General features: G+C 43.8%; 1 protein-coding gene across 1 annotated transcript in view; it reads right to left on the reverse strand.

Moving 5' to 3' along the window:
• EDARADD (EDAR associated via death domain) overlaps positions 1-18,703 on the reverse strand; it is a 107,817-nt gene that overhangs the window by 34,840 nt on the left and 54,274 nt on the right. The window contains exon 6 of the mRNA XM_061162980.1: positions 12,436-12,494. Coding sequence (XP_061018963.1) covers positions 12,436-12,494 — 59 coding nt within the window. The remainder of the gene's footprint in view (positions 1-12,435; positions 12,495-18,703) is intronic.

Here is an 18,703-nt window from a genome sequence, read left to right on the forward strand (position 1 = left end):
ATGACGGAGGGTGTGTGGAAGGCCTGGCAAGAAGCGGGGAGTCCAGAGGGTCTTTCGAAGGCTCAAGGCTATCGGGGGGAAGGAGTCCTGCCTAAGATAACAGAGCATGTGTCCTTAGAAATAAAAGACTTCTGTTTGGTTCATAGATTAATAAGAAACAAAATTAATCATCATCTCTAGGGGTTGCTACCCTAGCATCAATCATTAACTGAGAGTTTTTAGGCTTCAATGTCTTGGCCATCATATTATACTTTGTGTAACACTATCAGTGGGCTAGAATGCTAGGAGTTTCTGTGCTTTAAAACTGGGTGGATGCTCCCTGTGGCCCCGCCCCCTCCACTGACTCTGAGTAACATAATGAGGAATATTAACTTTGAAAGGCTTGTTTAATTTTGAAGAAATCAGTTAGCTGTTGTTAGGCTTTCCATAGAGAAGACAGCATGTTTTTTAAAATTTGGTGGTATTTATGACTAGAAATAGACTTCAGCCCTTATAGCTTGCTTAGTGGAAGAACTGGCAGTGTGGTCTATTGGGTCTAACCTAATTGAGGTGTAAATGGAGTCTAAGGAAATATATAGCCTTAAAGGTGGGGACTGACACATTCACCGTAGCAGTACAGAGAACAGTAAGACAACCTCAAAGTACCATAGTCAGGAAACTCAAGTAGCTCGATGGCATAGAATATAACAGGACAGAGGATGGGATGCACACCTCCCACAGAGAGGTGCCAGGTTAATCCCGAAGGACCAGCCTTCGGCTGATAGAAGGAGGAGAGATTTCTTTGAAGGAATCAGAAGAACTGAGAGCTGGGGCTGCTTTCCTTCCTCTGTCTATATGGCTCTCTGTCCCACCCCCAAGCCAAGTGAAGGGGGCCTCAAGATCACCACGTGTCAGGGGTGCTTGCCAAAAGGAGGCCTCTCACTCTTAGCCTGATGCTTGTTGATCTATAGACGCTCACAGTCCCAACCGCTCTGCCACTGGGAGACCTACCCTGTGTGTATAAGGAGCTAAAAGAGCCAGTCTGGAGCTGTTCCTGATGGTGGGATGGGGTGGCAAGTTTGCCACAGCCAAGTGGACCAGGGCCATTGCCCTTGTTAAGGGACCTTGCCCAAGGTAAGAGGTGCAGAACATACTCCTGAGAGAGAAGGACCTGGGGTTGGCTGTTGGAGGCAAATGTGAACATTCAGCTGGGAATGGTTTGCCCATATCAGGTAACGGCAGTACTGACTTCCCACTCTGGGGAAGGGGAGGAGAACCAAGGCCACTTGCCCCTCTTTGGAGCCTCAACATTTCAAATCAGACTTGAGTTGGAAGTGAAGAGAAAAGGTTTGAATTGGATGAGAGATTTAACTACTGTATGGAGTTCACTTCACTTAAATATACTAACCAGACATTTAAATATACTAACCAGACTACTGGATGCTAGGAGACATATTATTATACTCATTTTTCAGAGGTGGAAACTAACAGAGAGCTGAACTAACTGTTCAAAGTGATATGGCTAAGTGGCAGAGTTAGGGACCTGGTAGGTCTGTCTAGCTCCAAAGACCATGGTAAGGCTGGCTACAGTTCTAAATATGGATTCTAGAGTCAGACTACCTATGGCTCTACTATGCAATAGCTGTGTGCCTTAAACAAATGATTTAACCTCTCTGTGCCTCAGTAAAATGGGCAGAATAACAGTATATCCCACATAGGGTAATTCTGAAAATGAAAGTTTACACTGCTGTATTTAACATGGATAACCAGACCCTGATGCTGGGAAGATCGAGGGCAGCAGGAGAAGGGGACAACAGAGGTTGAGATGATTGGATGGCATCACTGACACAATGGACATGGGTTTGGGTGGACTCCGGGAGTTGGTGATGGACAGGGAGGCCTGGCATACTGTGGTTCATGGGGTCGCAAAGAGTCGGACATGACTGAGCAACTGAACTGAACTGAACTGAACCAACAAGGTCCTATGTACAGTGCAGAGAACTCTGCTCAACGTTATGTGGCAGCGTGGACAGGAGGAGCGTTTGGGGGAGAATGGATACATGTATAGGTATGGCTGAGTCGCTTAGTTGTGCACCTGAAACCATCAATGTTGTTAATCGGCTGTACTCCAAGATAAAAAGTTAAAAAAAAGACATTCCCCTCTCCAGCTGTTAGAATTTTTTTTAATTATTAATATAAAAAAAGAAAATTAAAAGAGTTCATGCAGGTGAGTGCTTGGAAAACACTTGACCTTAAAAATGTTAATGGTGATGCTTCTTTAAGGCAAAGAATGCTGAAGATGGCGTCACCCACCAGAAGCTAAGGGAGACAGCTGGGACAGATTCTGCCTTTTGGCCTACAAGGAGCCAATCCTGATGACACATGGAGCTTGGACTTCTGCCTCCAGGCTGACAGATCACGAATTTCTGTTTAAGCCACTCAGTCTGTAGGATTTTGTTAGGACAGCCCTAGGAAACTAATACACATGTGATACATTCATTGCTTCTGAAACGGAAAAAAACAACTTTTTGGACCTCTGTTTTCCTATCAGCGAAGTGAGAAATGGATCCCAGATACAGCTTCTTCCATCTCTGTCGGGAATATCTGCATAATCTCTCCACCAGAAACCCATATATTTAGGTGAAGAATACATCTAAAATAACCTAAACTCTTATTCATAAATATAGCACATCAGCATTTCCAATGTGTATTTCTTGGATTATTGGGCCTAAGAGTTGGAGAACAGGCTTCAGCAGTCAAAGAACCCTCTTCCTCACGCTGTCCACATGCAGTGAGCTGTCCCCTTCCACTGCGCTGACCGACCACTGTGAGGGGACCGACGCAAGGATCGACACCACCCCCCACCCACTCAGGCCGCCCCACTTCTACCTCAGCCAACCAGCCACACCTGCTGGCAGGAAGGAGCAGTCTGCATCTGTGCCAAATGAAGAGGTGATGCTGAAGACACGTCTGGGTTGTTTTACCCTGTGGACACACGGTCCACCCCAGCCCTTCTCACCCCAGTTACACAAAGTCCTGGAACACTGAGAAGTATCAGAGGTTGGAGTCCACTCCAGACCACTTCAGCAAGATTCTGCGAGATAAGAGCCAGCCATCGATATTCTGCAAAAGTTCTCCAAGTGATTCTGATGTGCAGTCAGGGTCCAGGACCATTCCTTTGTCTACGCAGATCACAGGCGGGCACTAATAACTTTCGGGCTTCCCAGGTGGTGCTAGTGGTAAAGAACCCGCCTGCCAATGCAGGAGATGAAGGTTTGATCCTTGGGTTAGGAAGATCGCCTGGAGGAGGCCATGGCAACCCTCTCCAGTATCCTTGCCTGGAGAATCCCACACACAGAGGAGCCTGGTGGGCTACAGTCCATTGGGTCAAAAAGCGCCAGACCTGACTGAAGCGACAGCATGCATGCTATAGATAGCTTTTAGTGAGAAAAGTAAATTTAAATCTGATTTTTGTGGGAGCTTTCTTCTAAGCTTTTTGTTTGTTTTAATTTTTTGGCCTTGCAGCATGTGGGATCTTAGTTTTCCAACAAGCAATCAAACCCATGCCCCCTTCATCGGACCCCCCTCAGTGTGAACCACTGGGCCGCCAGGGAAGTCCCTCTTCTGAGTTTTAAAATCTGTCCTCAAGGATTCTCAGTGCTGCCTATAGTGCTGGATCAAATAGCAGCCAATGGACGGTACAAGACCCTGCCCCTTTCCAGAGCCAGTGTTTGCAGTACTTTCTATGTGCAAAGTGATGTGCCATGTTCATGTAAAGTCGCTCAGTCGTGTCCAGCTCTTTCTGACCCCATGGACTGTAGCCTAACAGGTTCCTCTGTCCCTGGGATTCTCCAGGCAAGAGCGCTGGAGTGGTTGCCATTTCCTTCTCCAGGGGATCTTCCTGACCCAGGGATTGAACCTGGGCCTCCCACATTGGAGGCAGACACTTTACCATCTGAGCTACCAGGGAAGCCCCATGCCATGCTCATAGGTTACCCACAAATGGCCAAGAAGGGTAGGGTGGTGAGAGAATATACCAAATGAAGGATAAGAGGGTCATTTGAGACTACTCTCATGATAACTTCAACCACAGATTTGTGTTAACATAAATTAAAATTATTCAGACATCAACCTAGCTGTGCAGTAGGTGAACTTAAACCCATGGCCAGACACTTTCCCCCTTCCACTCAATGATTTCATTTGGAGGGAGGCAGTTGGCACATCAGAATCACCTATGAGGCTTACAGAAACTACTTCTGGGTTTGGGAAGGTTCCTTGTGCTATTTTGGAAGCTCAGAGCTCCTGCAACACGGCCCAGTTCCCTTCCTTCCCTCACCTGCCTCTCTACTTCATGATGGCTGGCAGGATGGTCTTGCTAATGCCCACCCAAAGAACAGGACTAACTTTATACAGAAGAGAGTCCTGGGAACCCCCAACAGCCTAGACGCCCGTGCACATGTCCAGCCCGCGGAGCCCCTATGTGGTTTCTGGAGGGAGGAGCCCTGCTGCAGAGTCCTCTGTGGACCACATGGATACAGCGTGGTGCCTGGGGCTGTGGAGGAGGGCAGGCCATGAACCTGGACTAGCGCGCGCTCTCGTCCCTGGGGACTTCACATCTACAGCCGTTCACGCTGCTTCCTGTAACACTTCTCAAAAATCCACCATGTGCTCTGCCACCCTCTACACAACATAGCTTGCTTCTGATTCCCTGGCAACTCCCACCCAATCTGGACACTCCCTTCCAGTGATTTTTTTCCCCTGTGTGATTTTTCTCTGCCACACCATTACCAGTAGAAAGATTCTGTATTGTATAGACTCAGTCACAGTAAATCTTATTTATTTGTTACATACCCATAAAGCATTTATGATGTGCTTGATGGCATCTTTTAAAGACTTTTTTTAAAGTCTTTATTGAATTTGTTACAACATTGTTTCTGTTTTATGTTTTGGCTTTTTGGCTGCAAAGCCAAAAGGGGGAACTTTGCTCCCCTACCAAGGATAGAACCCATACCCCCTGCATTGGAAGGCGAAGTCTTAACCACTGGACTGCCAGGGAAGTCCCTTGCGGATATCTTAAGAGCTTAAAAAAATATGAGTTCACTTTTTTTCCGAGTTCCCAGAGAAGCCATTTTCTTATTTTTCAACAGTGGCCCCACTAGGCACTGCTCACCTGCTGGGACGCTCTGAAGCAGATCTGTAACCCTTTCCTCCTCTGCAGTCTCAAGTCCTATCAGACACTGAACCCTTGACATCTCCAAAATGTATCATTTTGTTCTTTCTTCCCCCAAGCATTCTTAGAGGTTGAATGGTGTCCCTTAAAAGATATACACTGGAGTCCAAACTCCAGCACCTCAGAGTGTGATTGTATTTGGAGACAGCTCAGTGGTAGAATTCTCGCCTGCCACGCGGGAGGCTGGGGTTTGATTCCCGGCCCATGCAGCCCCAGCGTCCCATTTAGGGCTTCCCTGGTGGCTCAGAGGTTAAAGCATCTGCCTGCAATGCGGGAGACCTGGGTTCGATCCCTGAATCGGGAAGATCCCCTGGAGAAGGAAATGGCAACCCACTCCAGTATTCTTGCCTGAAGAATCCCATGGACAGAGGAGCCTGGTGGGCTACAGTCCACGGGGTCGCAAAGAGTCGGACACGACTGAGCGAGTTCACTTTATAAAGGTAATTAAGTCAAATGAGGTCATGAAAGTGAGTGCTAAATCAGTATGACTGGTGTCTTTACCAAACGGGGACATGTGAAAAGAGAGAGCCATGCATGGGGGGAAGACGACGTGAAAAGACAGAGGGAACAGACAACTGGCTACAAACCCAGGAGACAGACCTGGCACAGATCTTTCCCTCATGGCTCTCAGAAGGAGCCAACCCTGCCCACACCTTGATTTCAGACTTACATGTTCCGCACAGTGAAACAATACATTTCTGCTGTTACTGCCACCCTCTCTGTGGTGCTTCATGACAGCAGCCCCAGCAAGCCAACAAGAACCTCTCAGAATTACACTCCCCACTCTCCATTCTTCCTTCCACAACCACACCCAGGCCCTTGGGCAAATGATCTTCCTGGGTGACTGCAATAGCCCCTTGGTGTCTCCTGGCCTCAATCTTTCTTCCTACCTATCCCTTGGACAAGCCACTTATGAGAGTAACATTTCTAAGACTCTATTTTCATCCCATCATTTCACAGGAAGACTCTTCCGGGACCTTCCAAGTGCCTGGGAGATCCGGGCCCTCCAGACTTCCTCTAGAGCAGCACCTCTTATGGTAGCAGTTAGAGACAGGTATGCTAACGTGGGAGAAACAAGCCTGTCTCTCTTCAACAGGTAAGAAGCCTGCTTACCTATTGAACGCGTTCAATCACTGTCTTCTCTCTTTTCTTTTCCCTCTATATTTCTGTGCTGAGAGTCTCTGAGAATCTAAGGGAGAGGCTCTTAGCTTAAACATTCTGATTCAGCTTTCCATGTGGGAGATTTAAAAATGCTCAATTTCACTGAAAGCTCTAAGTATGCATCACTGTACACCCCTAGCATTTAATAGTAGTGGTGATACATTCTTGGACTCAAATACTGGATGGATGGGTGAGTGGGTGGGTGGATGGGTGGGTGGGTGGATGGATGGATGGGTGGGTGGGTGGACGGGTGGAAGTGTCATCATCTATCCTCTTGTAATCTATTTCCCATTTATCAAACACTGCCACACCACTACCAACTTCAAGAAGGCCTATGGCCTCAGTGCTATATGACTGGAACAAACTCTTTCGTCCCCTGATGTCCTTGCTGGATTTCCTTTCTTCCTGCTCCATCCACATGTCATCATTCAAGGCACAACTCAAATTTGACATTGATTAACTCAACTACTTGCCTTTACATCTAAAAAAGAAGTTTCTATCTTTCTCCCATTTTACCCTTCTTTGCGTCCTGCCTCTGAAAAAGAGTCAAAGTTCTTACTTTTAAAATACAACTCCTCTCTGTGTGTTTTTGGTGTCTTTATTTATCTAACATAGGTGTGCATATATCTCATTTGCCAGATTACAAATTCCTTGAGGGAAATCAATGTGCTGTGTATTCTCCAATAGAAATTGCTAAGGACTTATTGGTAAATAGTTGCTAAGAAAATTAATCCTCTCTGCCTTCCCAGGGAAAACACATCCCATTAATTATTCCACTTCTCTCTTTTTTCCCTCTTAATCTTTAATCTCTACACCCCTGGTGATACCATATCCTTTAAAATCTGTTGTCTCCCATCCTTAGAAAAAGAACCTTTTGCCATGTTTTCCAACATCTTCAAATAAAAGCTTACTACTTTTCCTTGCTACCTTAGTAAATCTGACAAAACTACATAAACTTTATCACCCACTCCTCAAGCCTTTTGTAATTATGTTTTTGTCCCTATAACTGAGTTCCTTCCTAAAAGGTCCTTCCTGAAATACCATCTGAAAGGAAAAATCCAAAGGTGTCTTTGTAGGGCCTGCCCTTGACTACAAGATGATGTTGACAGTACTTTCCTTGGCACTTGAAGCAATGCCCAACCCTGACCTTTTGCTGTCTTTATTCAACGTACATTTATTGAGACTTACTATGTGCTAGGCATTGAGGATACACTTATGAGCCAAAAGACATAGCAGTCCCTGCTCGTGAGGAGAGACAATGAGACCATCAGCAAACATTTGAGTATAAACCAGGAAAGTGTTGTAAAGTACAGATGCCTCCACCACACACAGTATTCTTCTCTGGCCACTCCTCTTTCTGCCTCTCAGCTCCTTGTCTTTCTCTGGGCTCCAGAGGGAAGTTCCTCAAGGCTCCACCCTTGGCACCTCTCTTTGCTTTTCAACAAGGACGCTCTCCTTGACAGTCCCATTCTCCTCTCGGGCTTCAACTGTAACCTCTTGAAGCAGGCATTTTAAACCAATCACTTCCTGCAACACATCTCACATACCCCAAACTCTACAGACTTCAATCTCCCTTTTCTGCAGTCCATAAACAGACAACTCTCAATCCTGAAAAGTGAAAGTCACTCAGTCATTTCCAGCTCTTTGCGACCCCATGCACTGTAGCTGGCCAGGCTCCTCTGTCCATGGGATTCTCCAGGCAAGAATACTGGAGTGCGTAGCCATTCCCTTCTCCAAGGGATCCCGATTCTAGGATCAAAGGCAGGTCTCCTGCATTGCAGGCAGATTCTTTACCATCTGAGACATCAGGGAAACCCACTCTCAATCCTAACACACAAATCTTATCTTCCCCCTTAATCCTCTACTGATACTGTTAGTAGCATCCCTCTCCTGCTTACAGGCCGAGTCTCATCTCTCTCCAGTTCCCCAGGGTCCCAGATTTGGTCACAGAACCATCCCTGAAAGCCACCAATATCTTCCATCCACCTCCTGGCATTTAAGGTTCTAGGGTCCTGGATCCAAATGATCTTCCAGCCTCACTGCCTCAATCTGCCAACACTTCAGCTCCAGGCAAAGTTGGTTGCTCTGACTCTCCTCAGAGCATTCCTTCTATGAGGCTGCTCTCACCCTGCCCCCAGGCACACATCCTCAAGTCTATTTCTGTTATCAATAAATATCAGAGGTGACAGTATCATGCAGCCATTGATGGATGGTAAGGCCATGCAGCAAACTGGATGAAATGAGATCCAGTTTTCAAACTGGATAAAAACTTGTGAGATCATGTTATACAACAAAAGCAAGATGCAAAATTGTCTGTAAACAGGTTTTTAAAAAAATAATTATCCAGATAAAAATATATAAGGAATACATCAAAATGACAAAAATAACATTAGAGTGGTGGAATTCTGGATGAGTTTTTTCATTTTTCTAGATTCTAAATTATATTTAGTGTGGTTTTTAAAATATGTGTATGTTTCAGGACTTCCCTGGAGGTCCAGTGGTTAAGATTCTGTGCTTCCCCGGCAAGCAGTGGGGGTTCTATCCCTCATCAGGGAAATAAGATTCCACATGCTGTGCGGCACAGCCAAAAAAGAAAAGTAAATTAGAAAAAATATATATTATACATGTGTGTGTATGTATGTTTCAAAATAGTTTTAGATCTACAGAAAATTTGAGAAGCTAATATAGAGCATTCCTATGTACCCTACAGTGGTTTCCCTTATTAGCAACATCGTATATTAGTATCACACTAATAATAACATATCAATATGGTATGGTATCAATATAATATCAATAATAACAATACCAATAATTTAATGTGGTTTTTAAAACTTAAAAAAATTATAGTTTGGTAAAACCAAATAACCAGCATAAACAGAGGAAAAAGTTATTTTTTCATAACCTCTAACTCCAACTTAGCATCCTCATAGTTACTAATTTTCTTATTATTGCAGTCTCCTCTTGGCATGGATTCTTAGCTAAAAACTGAAACAAATTTTGCTCTGCTATCATTTGCCATACCTGTGTGCATGTAGTTAAAATTTTATTATTTGATTTAAAGATTCTGGGAAATATTTTCTATAAACATAAAGAACCATGAAAAAATTTTTAAGCAGATGAACCAGAGCCACATCCAGAATCTAACGCTGCTTACACCGCTGTTAAACAAGTCTAGAAGCTCCGCTTGGGTCTGGTCCCCTCCCTACTTCCCCCATCGCCTCAACCCCCACCCTGAGTACTGCACGTCTAAGAATACCCAGGCTCAGGACACAGACTCGGTAAGTACCAGCCGTAACAAACTGGACAAGTAGGGTAACTCTAATTGATGGGGGTATTGATTTCAAATTACTAAAAGAAAAGGATTCTTTATGAAATTTTATGAGATGTCAGTTTTCTATTTTTGACAAACAGGACATCACAATGTTTTCCCTTGGCATCATTCAAAAGAGCTGGTTAAAATTAGATTCTACATAGAAATGGATTTTAGTTTATAAAGTTAGAAAAATCATCTGCCTCCTCAGTGCAGTAGGCAGCGCGTCAGTCTCATAAATCAGAAAAATTGAAGAAACAGCAAATGATAAGTATTCTAAAGAATGTATTTTCAACTTGCTTTTAAAGTCTGAGCTACAGAAAATGAAGTGTTGCTGTGTTTTTTTTTTTAAACATTTCTCCCCTAGTGAGTTTTCTTTGTTCTAACTGCCAAGTTAGTTTCAAAGATTCTTTCTGGATACCTAGCGGTTAGAACAAGTCCTACAGATTATGCAAAGAAATAACCAACTGAAGTGGTAGGTACAGTGCTACTTTTTATAGGAATATATGACAGCCTGTTTTAAAACAGAACTTAAATAAAAATCCCAAGTAGGTCCCCCCGTTTTTAGGGGTGGGGGACCTTCCCAGGTGGTTCAGTGGGTAAAGAATCTGCCTGCAATCCAGGAGACGCAGGCAGATATGAGCTTGATCCTCAGGTCGGGAAGACCCACTCCAGTATTCTTGCCTGGAAAATCCCATGGAGAGAGGAGCCTGGTGGGCTACAGTCCATAGGGTCGCAGAGTCGGACACGACTAAAGTGACTGAGCACGCACCCTGCTTTTTTTAGTTGAAAAATCTTTTTCCATCTTTGAAGATAATCTATACTTGATCAAACCAGAACTATAATACTAAAATTAGAAAATATACTGAACAGTGTCCTAAAGCATATTCTGTATCTAATCTTGTATGATTTTGGAAAAACCCTAAAACTAAACAAACAACATAACATTCTTGTATCTTGTTGCAAAAAAATGTGAGGAGCAAAACTTTAAGTAAGTTAAGGATTGCAAGAAAGGAAAAACTTATACTAAGTTTTCAGTGAATCTAAAGTTCACTAAAATAGTTGAAATTCAGTCACTGTCGAAGTCCAGCATCAGGTTATAATTCCAAGGAAAATGCTGAGTATCAGGATTAATAAATAAGAAAATGGTATTCCCAGTTGGCGACTAAAGACTGCCAAGTTAAAGTTAGAAGTAGCACCATTGACAATTTTCAAGAGAACTGTGTTTATGGTTAAAATTGCTTATCAACTACTGTATAAATCTGCTTTATGACAAAAGTGACTTGATTATCTAAGAATATCACTATTATTGATTTATTACTGACTGATGCTTTAATAGTAAGACTGAAAAAAAAACAAAACGTTAATCACTCAGTCATGTTCGACTCTTTGCAACCCCATGGACCATAGCCTGCCAGGCTCCTCTGTCCATAGGATTCTCCGGGCCAGGCAAGGTTCAAATCAGTCTTGTTAAAAATTAACTTGGTATTACAGAGAGAGCAGGACCCAGCCAGTCTGTCTTGAGGCAAGACACCCTTTTTGAGACTTTTAATGTCCTCACTATAGCTAGGCGGATGTGAGGAATTGTGTAGTTTTGCTAATGAGCTTTGAATGAGTAAACAGAGATAGCCTGGAAAGTATCAGAAGTAACTGAAGCACCCGGTGACCCAAAGAAGCTTCTGGAAGGAGGTACAGTAAGTCCCCTACATACAAACCTTCAAGGTGAGAACTCTCAAAGATGTGAATGTGCGTCCACATGTCCAATCACACAAATCAGGTCACGTGCCTGGTGTACACTGTCGCGTGTGTGCGTCCTCTACCAGCGGCCGTGCGTTTGTGTGCATTACTGTAACTACTGTATACGTCAGTAGCGCAACACCTTTATGTCAAGCCCAGGATGTCTGGGAGCGAACGTAAAACCAGCGGTGATGTAGCTGGCAGTGCTAAGAAGCACCAGCTATTGTACTAGATACTACAGTACTTTTCAAAGTACTATACTGTAAGGTTAAAAATGTTTTATTTTTCACGTTTGCTTTGTTATATATTATCTGTGTGAAAAGTATTATAAAACTGTTACAGTACAGTACTATATAGCCGATTATGTTACTTGGGTACCTAGGCTAACTTTGCTGGACTTATGAACAAATCAGACTTACAAACTGCTCTCAGAACAGATCTCATTCCTATGTAGGGGACTTACTGTCCCTTGCAAGGTGAACAGTAGAAGGTGCCAAGTGATTTTCAACCTTTTGGTACATTTTTGTCTGATCTGAAGTTTAAAATAACAAGCACTCTTTTAAAAGCAGAAAACAACAGCTGTATTTTGTAAAAGGACAATTAAAATAATATGTTAAAACTTGGTATCTGAATGAAGTAAAAGTTTTATAAAACATTACAAAAATGTCTTGAAACTACCCAGTTTTGTTGAGGCTTTAAGAAAAAGTTCCCATCCAGTGCATACCAACAACGGGTAAAAGAAAGCAACTTTCCTTTCTAACTCAATAACACTGATGGCCTGTTTTTGGCATATGGATAAGTATTTATTTCAAAGAGTAGATTAAAGCTACCCAGTTACTAAAAGTAACAGAAGCTATACAGATACACCACAGTACTGGGATGCTTAAAGATCATTTCCAAACTCATTATCCAAAAATCCTGTTCTTTATTTTTAAAGCTCTAGAAGATAATTACTAAGTAAATTCTAGTTGGATTAGCATGTGCCTAGGGGTAAAAATATAACTGACATTATTCTTACCTGGTGCTGCACATCGGAATTTGCTGGGCAGTTCAAAGTAATTGGATCACACTCCTCTTCTACGGATTAAAAAAAAAAAAAGATGCTAAGCTTGATGAAGAAAGCACATGCTCTGCAGTATAAGGCCTAAAATGAAGACTTAATATTACGTTCTGTTTACGTCTGGTAAAACCAGGAGGACCTTGAGTGGCCCAGTTACAAGTTCCCCTCCTCGCTCTGCTCCTGTGGACAAGACCCCAGCTAAATAGTTCTGCTTCTCGAGGGGATCAGGCACAACCCTTGCTCATCCCAGAGCGGTGGGGGTTCCCTGCCAGACCACTGAATTATTCAGACAGTTACATCCTTCCCCAGGAGCCCTGGGGCACACCCCCGTTCACAGGAGAGCCTCGTCACCCGCAGCCCCTGGCGTTCACTCTGTCCCCGAGCGCAGCCCCTGTATGACCCTGCATGGCGTGCACCATCGTGCTCCCCCAGGCCATGAGGCTCCGTGATTCATAAGCTGCTGTCAGACTCAGCTGCCCTGATGTCCTGTGCGTGGCCATCCTCATAACCCCACGGCAGGACCCCTCCCTGGCAACGCAGGGAGCAGAAGGTGGTTCAAACTTCCCCCTCTGATAATCTTACATCAGATTCCAGGTGTTGGCTGTCTGACTGACAGTTTACTAAGCCCTTCAGAGAGCAGGGAGTGGGATTATACTTATCTTGATAGCTCAGCCTCCTACAAGTCAAACTGAAACCATTTCAGTTCTAAAGCGGGGATTGCCGGTGAAAGTCAAGGAACATGATAGACATGTGAAACATCTAACACCTCTCAGAATTAACTGTGAGGAAGGAAATTCCATTCTTATGTTGTCTTACATATGTGTTAATGTCACAGCTCCCCAGTTTGTGGTGAAGACAAATACATTAAACGCTGATCTGGGGGACTTCCCTGGTGGTCCAGTGGTTAAGATTCTGCACTTCCACTGCAGGGTGCACAGGTTCCTTCCCTGGTCAGGGAACTAAGACCCCACATGTCATGTGGTATGGCAAAAAAAAAAAAAAAAAGCTGAATTTTTCCATTAGATTTTACTCTTTAACCATAGAATTCAGTATCACAGTAACCTTGAAAGCTGACAGAAATATAGTATACTATGAAACAAATGCTTAGTGGCATGTAAAATTTTAGAGTTATAAAGCCTTACACACAGAATCACTTAACTCAAGGTTCAAAAGTTAGGAGTGAATGACAGATTGATTGATTCATCCATTATTTCTTTTTACATTCTGTAACATGCATTGACCTACTACAGACTGAGCTGATAGATTTGTTCATGTAAGGGGCTATATTTATTGCTGCCTACACGATTCTGACTAAAAGGTCATTTTTCTTTAATATTATTATCTGCGAAATTTAAACTAAAAGCACAGTCTTTTACTAAGATTCCATATGGTATCTTTTTCTCTTTTAAATTCATTTGGCTGCACTGGTTCTTAGTTGCAGTATGCAGGATCTTGAGTTGCAGCATGAGAGATCTAGTTCCCTAATGAGGGATAGAACCCCTGGGCATTGGGAGGGTGGAGTCTTAGCCACTAGGCCAGCAGGGAAATCCATATACCATATCTTTCTAAGCTGGAGCAATGGAGAGCTCACCTAGGCTTGTGTTCCTCATGATACAGTTCCAGTTCTCTTGCATGAGAATCATTTGACTGCCTGTTAACAATGCAGATATCTGGGCTCCACCTCCAGACTTTCTGGTTTGGAACTTCGGGGAGTCCAGAAATCTGACACCTAACAAGCACCCCATAGAATTCAGGTGCATACTAAAGTGATTTTTCACAGTGACAGACATTTGATTTCGGTCATAATTCTCACAATGGCCACGCGTGCTGTGCATGCTCAGATGCTTCAGTTGTGGCCAACTCTATGTGACCCTTTGCACTATAGCCTGCCAGGTCCATGGGATTCTCCAGGCAAGAATACCAGAGTGGATTGCCATGCCCTTCCTTCTCCAGGAGATCTTCCCAACCCAGGGATCAAACCCACGTCTCTTATGTCTCCTGCATTGGCAGGTGGGTTCTCTCCCACTAGCAACACCTGGGAAGCCCCTCACAATGACCAGCGTCATCACTGTTACCCGAGCATTTTTGAAAAGGCAGGACTTTTTATTTCCCAACACAATGTTAACTTGAAATTAAAAAGCAACTTTTCTTACATGGCCTCCCACACACTCCTGTGGTCATATCCTTCTCCCTCCCATCCACCCTCCAGTAAAGAAAAGTTTCGCAGAATGGTCACCTTTGTATTTGTGTTATAATTTGGGGGAGCGGATTTAACTTTTGGTTTGCTATAACAGGAGACTGCCAAGAGTCTGGGTCAAGGTTGGGTGGGAGGCAGTGAGCTGGTGGAATGAGTGGGACCAGGTAACATCATATCATGCAGACAAGAGAGGTTTTTAGTTTCATTTTAAAACAAACTTAATAGCAAAATACCATCAATCAATCGGCAAAATGAGAAATCATATAAAATACAATACATTGGCTTGCTAGTTTGGGGGCAGACATTTTTATTGGGTTGGCCACAAAATTCGTTTGGGTTTTTCTGTTACAGCCTATGGAAAAACCTTAACAAACTTACTGGCCAGCCCAACACTTCCAAATTATTTTAGTGATTTCCTCAGTACTTGTTTATTTTCTCCTAATTTTTCCAAACTGAACTACTACAATCTGTTAACAAATTTTTCCAAATGTCACCCATGTTGAAGTTCAAATTACACAGTTATTAACAATAAAATCAGTCTATTTCTCTTTCACTTTACATTTGCTATATAATTTTTTTGAACAATCAAAGTCAGAGAAAATGAAGGTGATAAATTTTTGATTAAATCAAACATATTTTTGTGCAATTTCCCCTCACTAGGAATAGCAGCTATGGAGAAGGAAATGGCAACCCACTCCAGTACTCTTGCCTGGAAAATTCCATGGACTGAGGAACCTGGTAGGCTACAGTCCATGGGGTCGCAAAGAGTTGGACACGACTGAGCGACTTCACTTCAGGAATAGCAGCTGAAATATCAGAATTCTTTTTCAAAAGACATTTTTCTCTCAAAATGTGAAGAGCCACATTCCCTCTAGAATCCTCAAGCCAGTATAGGAATTCATGAAATAAAGTGAACCCCAATCTAAATGAGTCCTGAGTTTAGTGCCTAAAGACTCTCACAGAGAACCTGTAACAGACACTCGACATAATGAACTGCCTGAAATCTCTAAAATCAGGGGAGGCAGAAGCTACACATTTGTTCCCAAGAAAACAAGTATTATAACATGTTTTACCTCAAAAATATGCTGATCACTGAAATTACACTAGATGCCTACAGTTGATTTATGGTAAAAAGCACAAAATTCAGACCCATTTTTGTTCGGACCATGTTAAGGAACAGTGTTATATTGTCCATGGGGAAACTAGGAATATACTAGAATTAGAATGAAGATTTTGTGAAACATGCTTCTTTTCTTAAGAAATTATATTTTGAGGACTTTTTAATCATATGAAAATGGTTCAACCTAATTACAAATGACTCCTCTATTAAATATAGTGAAAGAAAGTAAAGTGAAAGTGAAGTCGCTCAGTCGTGTCCGACTCTTCGCGACCCCGTGGACTGTAGCCTACCAGGCTCCTCTGTCCATGGGATTCTCCAGGCAAGAATACTGGAGTGGGTTACCATTTCCTTCTCCAGGGGATCTTCCCAACCCAGGGATCGAACCCGGGTCTCCGTCATTGGAGGCAGACGCTTTAACCTCTGAGCACCAGGGAAGCCCCATTAAATATAGTAGCCCCCTAGAATTCACTTATGTGTCAGAGTCTGAATCTGTACTTAATATAATTCTATTACATTTACTTTTAATCTATAAATTAGTCTCTTCATTAATTTATGTGGGCTTTGTGTTCCTAAAAACAATGAGAAAATAACCATAATCATTTAATACTGAAATTGGCTCCATTATGGTATGTTTAACAAAATACTGCAGACGTTAAATTGTTGTATTATCAAATGCAAATGTTGGAGTAAGTTTTCAAACTTCTGGACATGGTTCATTACATTTAAGATCATGTATTTCTTGGAGAAAAATTATGTGCTTAAAAATGCTCTTCCACCCCATGAATAAAGACAGAGGAAGGTCTAGAGTATGGTTTTTAACAGCCGTTACTTGTCAGCTCACCACCATTTTAATTGAGGTTTTGTAAAACTTAAATTATTGAAGAAACAGTTACAGTACAGTTACTGTATTATCAGGCTGCTAAGCAACAATCTTTTTCTCTTAAAACAGGAAATCACATTCAAGATGATAAAAAAAACAACAAAGATTTCAGATGGATCAGACTGTGGCAATGCCTTCCCAGAGTCACTGTGGCTCCATTTGTGCTTAAAACAGTGGTTCCACTCTCACCTCTGCTACGAGAGCTTTCCACAGTCCTCAACCCTGACTGATCACGGCTCTCTTGCCACACTTCCCTCCTCCCTGTCCGAAGCTCCTGGGTGCCAGGCGCTATTCTTGTGTTTGATTCTCACGAGCACCCTGGGAGGTGGCATCTGCCTTGTCCTAAACTGTGAAGTCACCTGCTGAGTCCTCTCAGAGCTGGCAAGCTTTGTCAGCCGGTTCTCTCCTACATGTCCCATTGGAGGGTACACCACATTCTTGAAGCTTCGTAGGCAGGCTCTCAAAGGGAGGTCTGAGACCCACTCACTCAGGGACGCATTAAAACACAGGTTTCAATCCTAATCTCCCACGTGTCTCACCCTCCCTGACCACACTACCACGTGTAAAATAAACAGCTAGTGGGGAAGGTGCAGTATAGCACAGGGAACTCAGCTCGGCGCTCTGCAATGCCCTAGATGGGTGGGATGTGGTGGTTTGGGAGGGAGATTCAAGGGGGAGAGGATCATGTACACACACAGCTGATTTGATTCATTGTGCGGCAGGAACTAATACAACGTTGTAAAGAATTATCCTCCAACTAAAAAAACAACAAACGAGTGAAAAACAAAAAAACCCTACAGGTTTCTGGGCCTGATCCTAGACCCACCACATGATGATTTTGGAGAAGCAGGGCCCAGAATCTGCATTTTAAACTAGCTCCCCAGATGATTCTTCACTGTACCCTCCCTGAAGTCCACTGAATACCACCCAGGACAGTTTCCTCTCTACGCTGGTGTCTTGGCCTGCACCTCCCACTTTCTTGCTGAACTAGACAGTCACAGGGTGGGGAATTCGGGATGCTGAGAAGTCATTCAGGGAGAGGGGAAGGGAAAGGAAACACGCAAGAAGCCAGCCGCCCCTAGAACAACCAGGAATCGGGCTCAAAGTTGGCCTTCAGGCTCTTTTCCCTATACTACTGCCATTCCTGGGTGAAACTGTATTGATGTCATTTCCGGAAGCAGGGAGAGGAGTCTGGTGAGTAGAGAATGAGAGAAGGGGACTCAGCAGAACCACAGACTTAACCACAGATGGGTCCTGGCAGGGAGCTCCCTTCCGACCTGCAGTCTGGCAGTCCTGTGATATTCATCACCAGAAGGAGGTTGGGGAAACCCACAGCAGGCTGTGCTGGGAAGTCCTCTCTCTCCAGGAAGCCAGGGAGGCCCTGCCAACTCTGATGCAGGTCAGATCTGCTTGCTCCCCATCCCACCCCTTCACCCTGGGTTGTCAGCAGAACATAAGGTAAGTGCTCCATTGTGAAGGCCACCAGCTCATTCTTCTTACTGGATACAGCCTTGCAGACTATAGCCTTGGACAGGCTCAGGCTCCTTTCAGATGCATCTGCACCACATCTGAGATATTAATCTGTGGATCATGAAAGAAAGCTCTTTTTGCTTTGGGACCTGACAAGCATCCCCTTCCCCTTGTCTGGCAATGGAACCTGTGGTTTGAGTAGAACTGTCTCCGTGCCCTCCACACCCACCCTCTAACCTCGAGGCTCAGACCTGGTCAGCCCTCCATCCTCCTGATGACCACAGTCGATATGATCGCCACATGACCAAGCTGCTCCTGCCAGCACTGCCCCTAAAACCGAGCCGTGTGTGCTGGGGGAAAGGCTCCCTCCTGTTCCACCGTCGTAAGCAGCACCAAGTGAAGCTGGAAGTGGCAGAGACCATCTTTCCCACCTCATGGGGAAAACTGGCCCGAGAATTGAGTCAACACAGAAGACTGAGCCATGAGAGTCAGAGAGAGGGGTGGGGAGAGGGAGAAGAAGAAGAAGGAGATGAGGAAAAGAAAAAGAGAGGGAGAGAGA

Source organism: Dama dama, chromosome 15 (assembly GCF_033118175.1).
Source record: "Dama dama isolate Ldn47 chromosome 15, ASM3311817v1, whole genome shotgun sequence".
In the NCBI taxonomy this organism is placed as follows: Eukaryota; Metazoa; Chordata; class Mammalia; order Artiodactyla; family Cervidae; genus Dama; species Dama dama.